Consider the following 479-nt stretch of genomic DNA (forward strand, 5'->3'; position numbering starts at 1 on the left):
GCCCGGTCCAAGAGGCGCCCGGGTGAGGCCAGCCGGCCCCGCCTCCCTGCCCCCAGCCCGGCTCACACCTGGACTCACACCTGCCACATCTGGACCAGGACTCCGCCAGGCACCTGCCGCTGAGCTGCGAGACTCTGGCCCATCGTCACCTCAGCCATCCCCGGCTCATTTTCCTCATTCACAAAAGGTAATTTCAGGAGTGGTTTCCTTACGTGGGGTGTGTGTGTATGCGTGCATGTGAATGTTATTACCGATGTCGCACGGTGTGTGCACACACACCTGTGCATCTGTCTTCCCCTCGACTGTCAGGGTGACACACGCTGGCCTGTCATAATAGCCACAGAGTCCAGCCCATGCTGAGGTATATAGTAGGTGCTCAGTCAATATTTGTAGAGGGCTGGAGTTGAAGGTCAGGGGTGAGCAATTGCCTGGCATGCACAAGGCTCTGACTTACACACACATACACACACAACACACAC

General features: G+C 57.4%; 1 protein-coding gene across 1 annotated transcript in view; it reads right to left on the reverse strand.

Annotated features, from left to right (window-relative positions):
* Positions 1-143, reverse strand: part of Slc6a11 (solute carrier family 6 (neurotransmitter transporter), member 11) — an 82,094-nt gene extending 81,951 nt beyond the window's left edge. Inside the window, exon 1 of the mRNA XM_013010340.1 lies at positions 81-143. Coding sequence (XP_012865794.1) covers positions 81-143 — 63 coding nt within the window. The remainder of the gene's footprint in view (positions 1-80) is intronic.
* Between the last annotated feature and the right edge of the window lie 336 nt (positions 144-479).

The sequence above is a fragment of the Dipodomys ordii genome, unplaced genomic scaffold (assembly GCF_000151885.1).
Source record: "Dipodomys ordii isolate 6190 unplaced genomic scaffold, Dord_2.0 Scaffold12, whole genome shotgun sequence".
NCBI lineage: Eukaryota > Metazoa > Chordata > Mammalia > Rodentia > Heteromyidae > Dipodomys > Dipodomys ordii.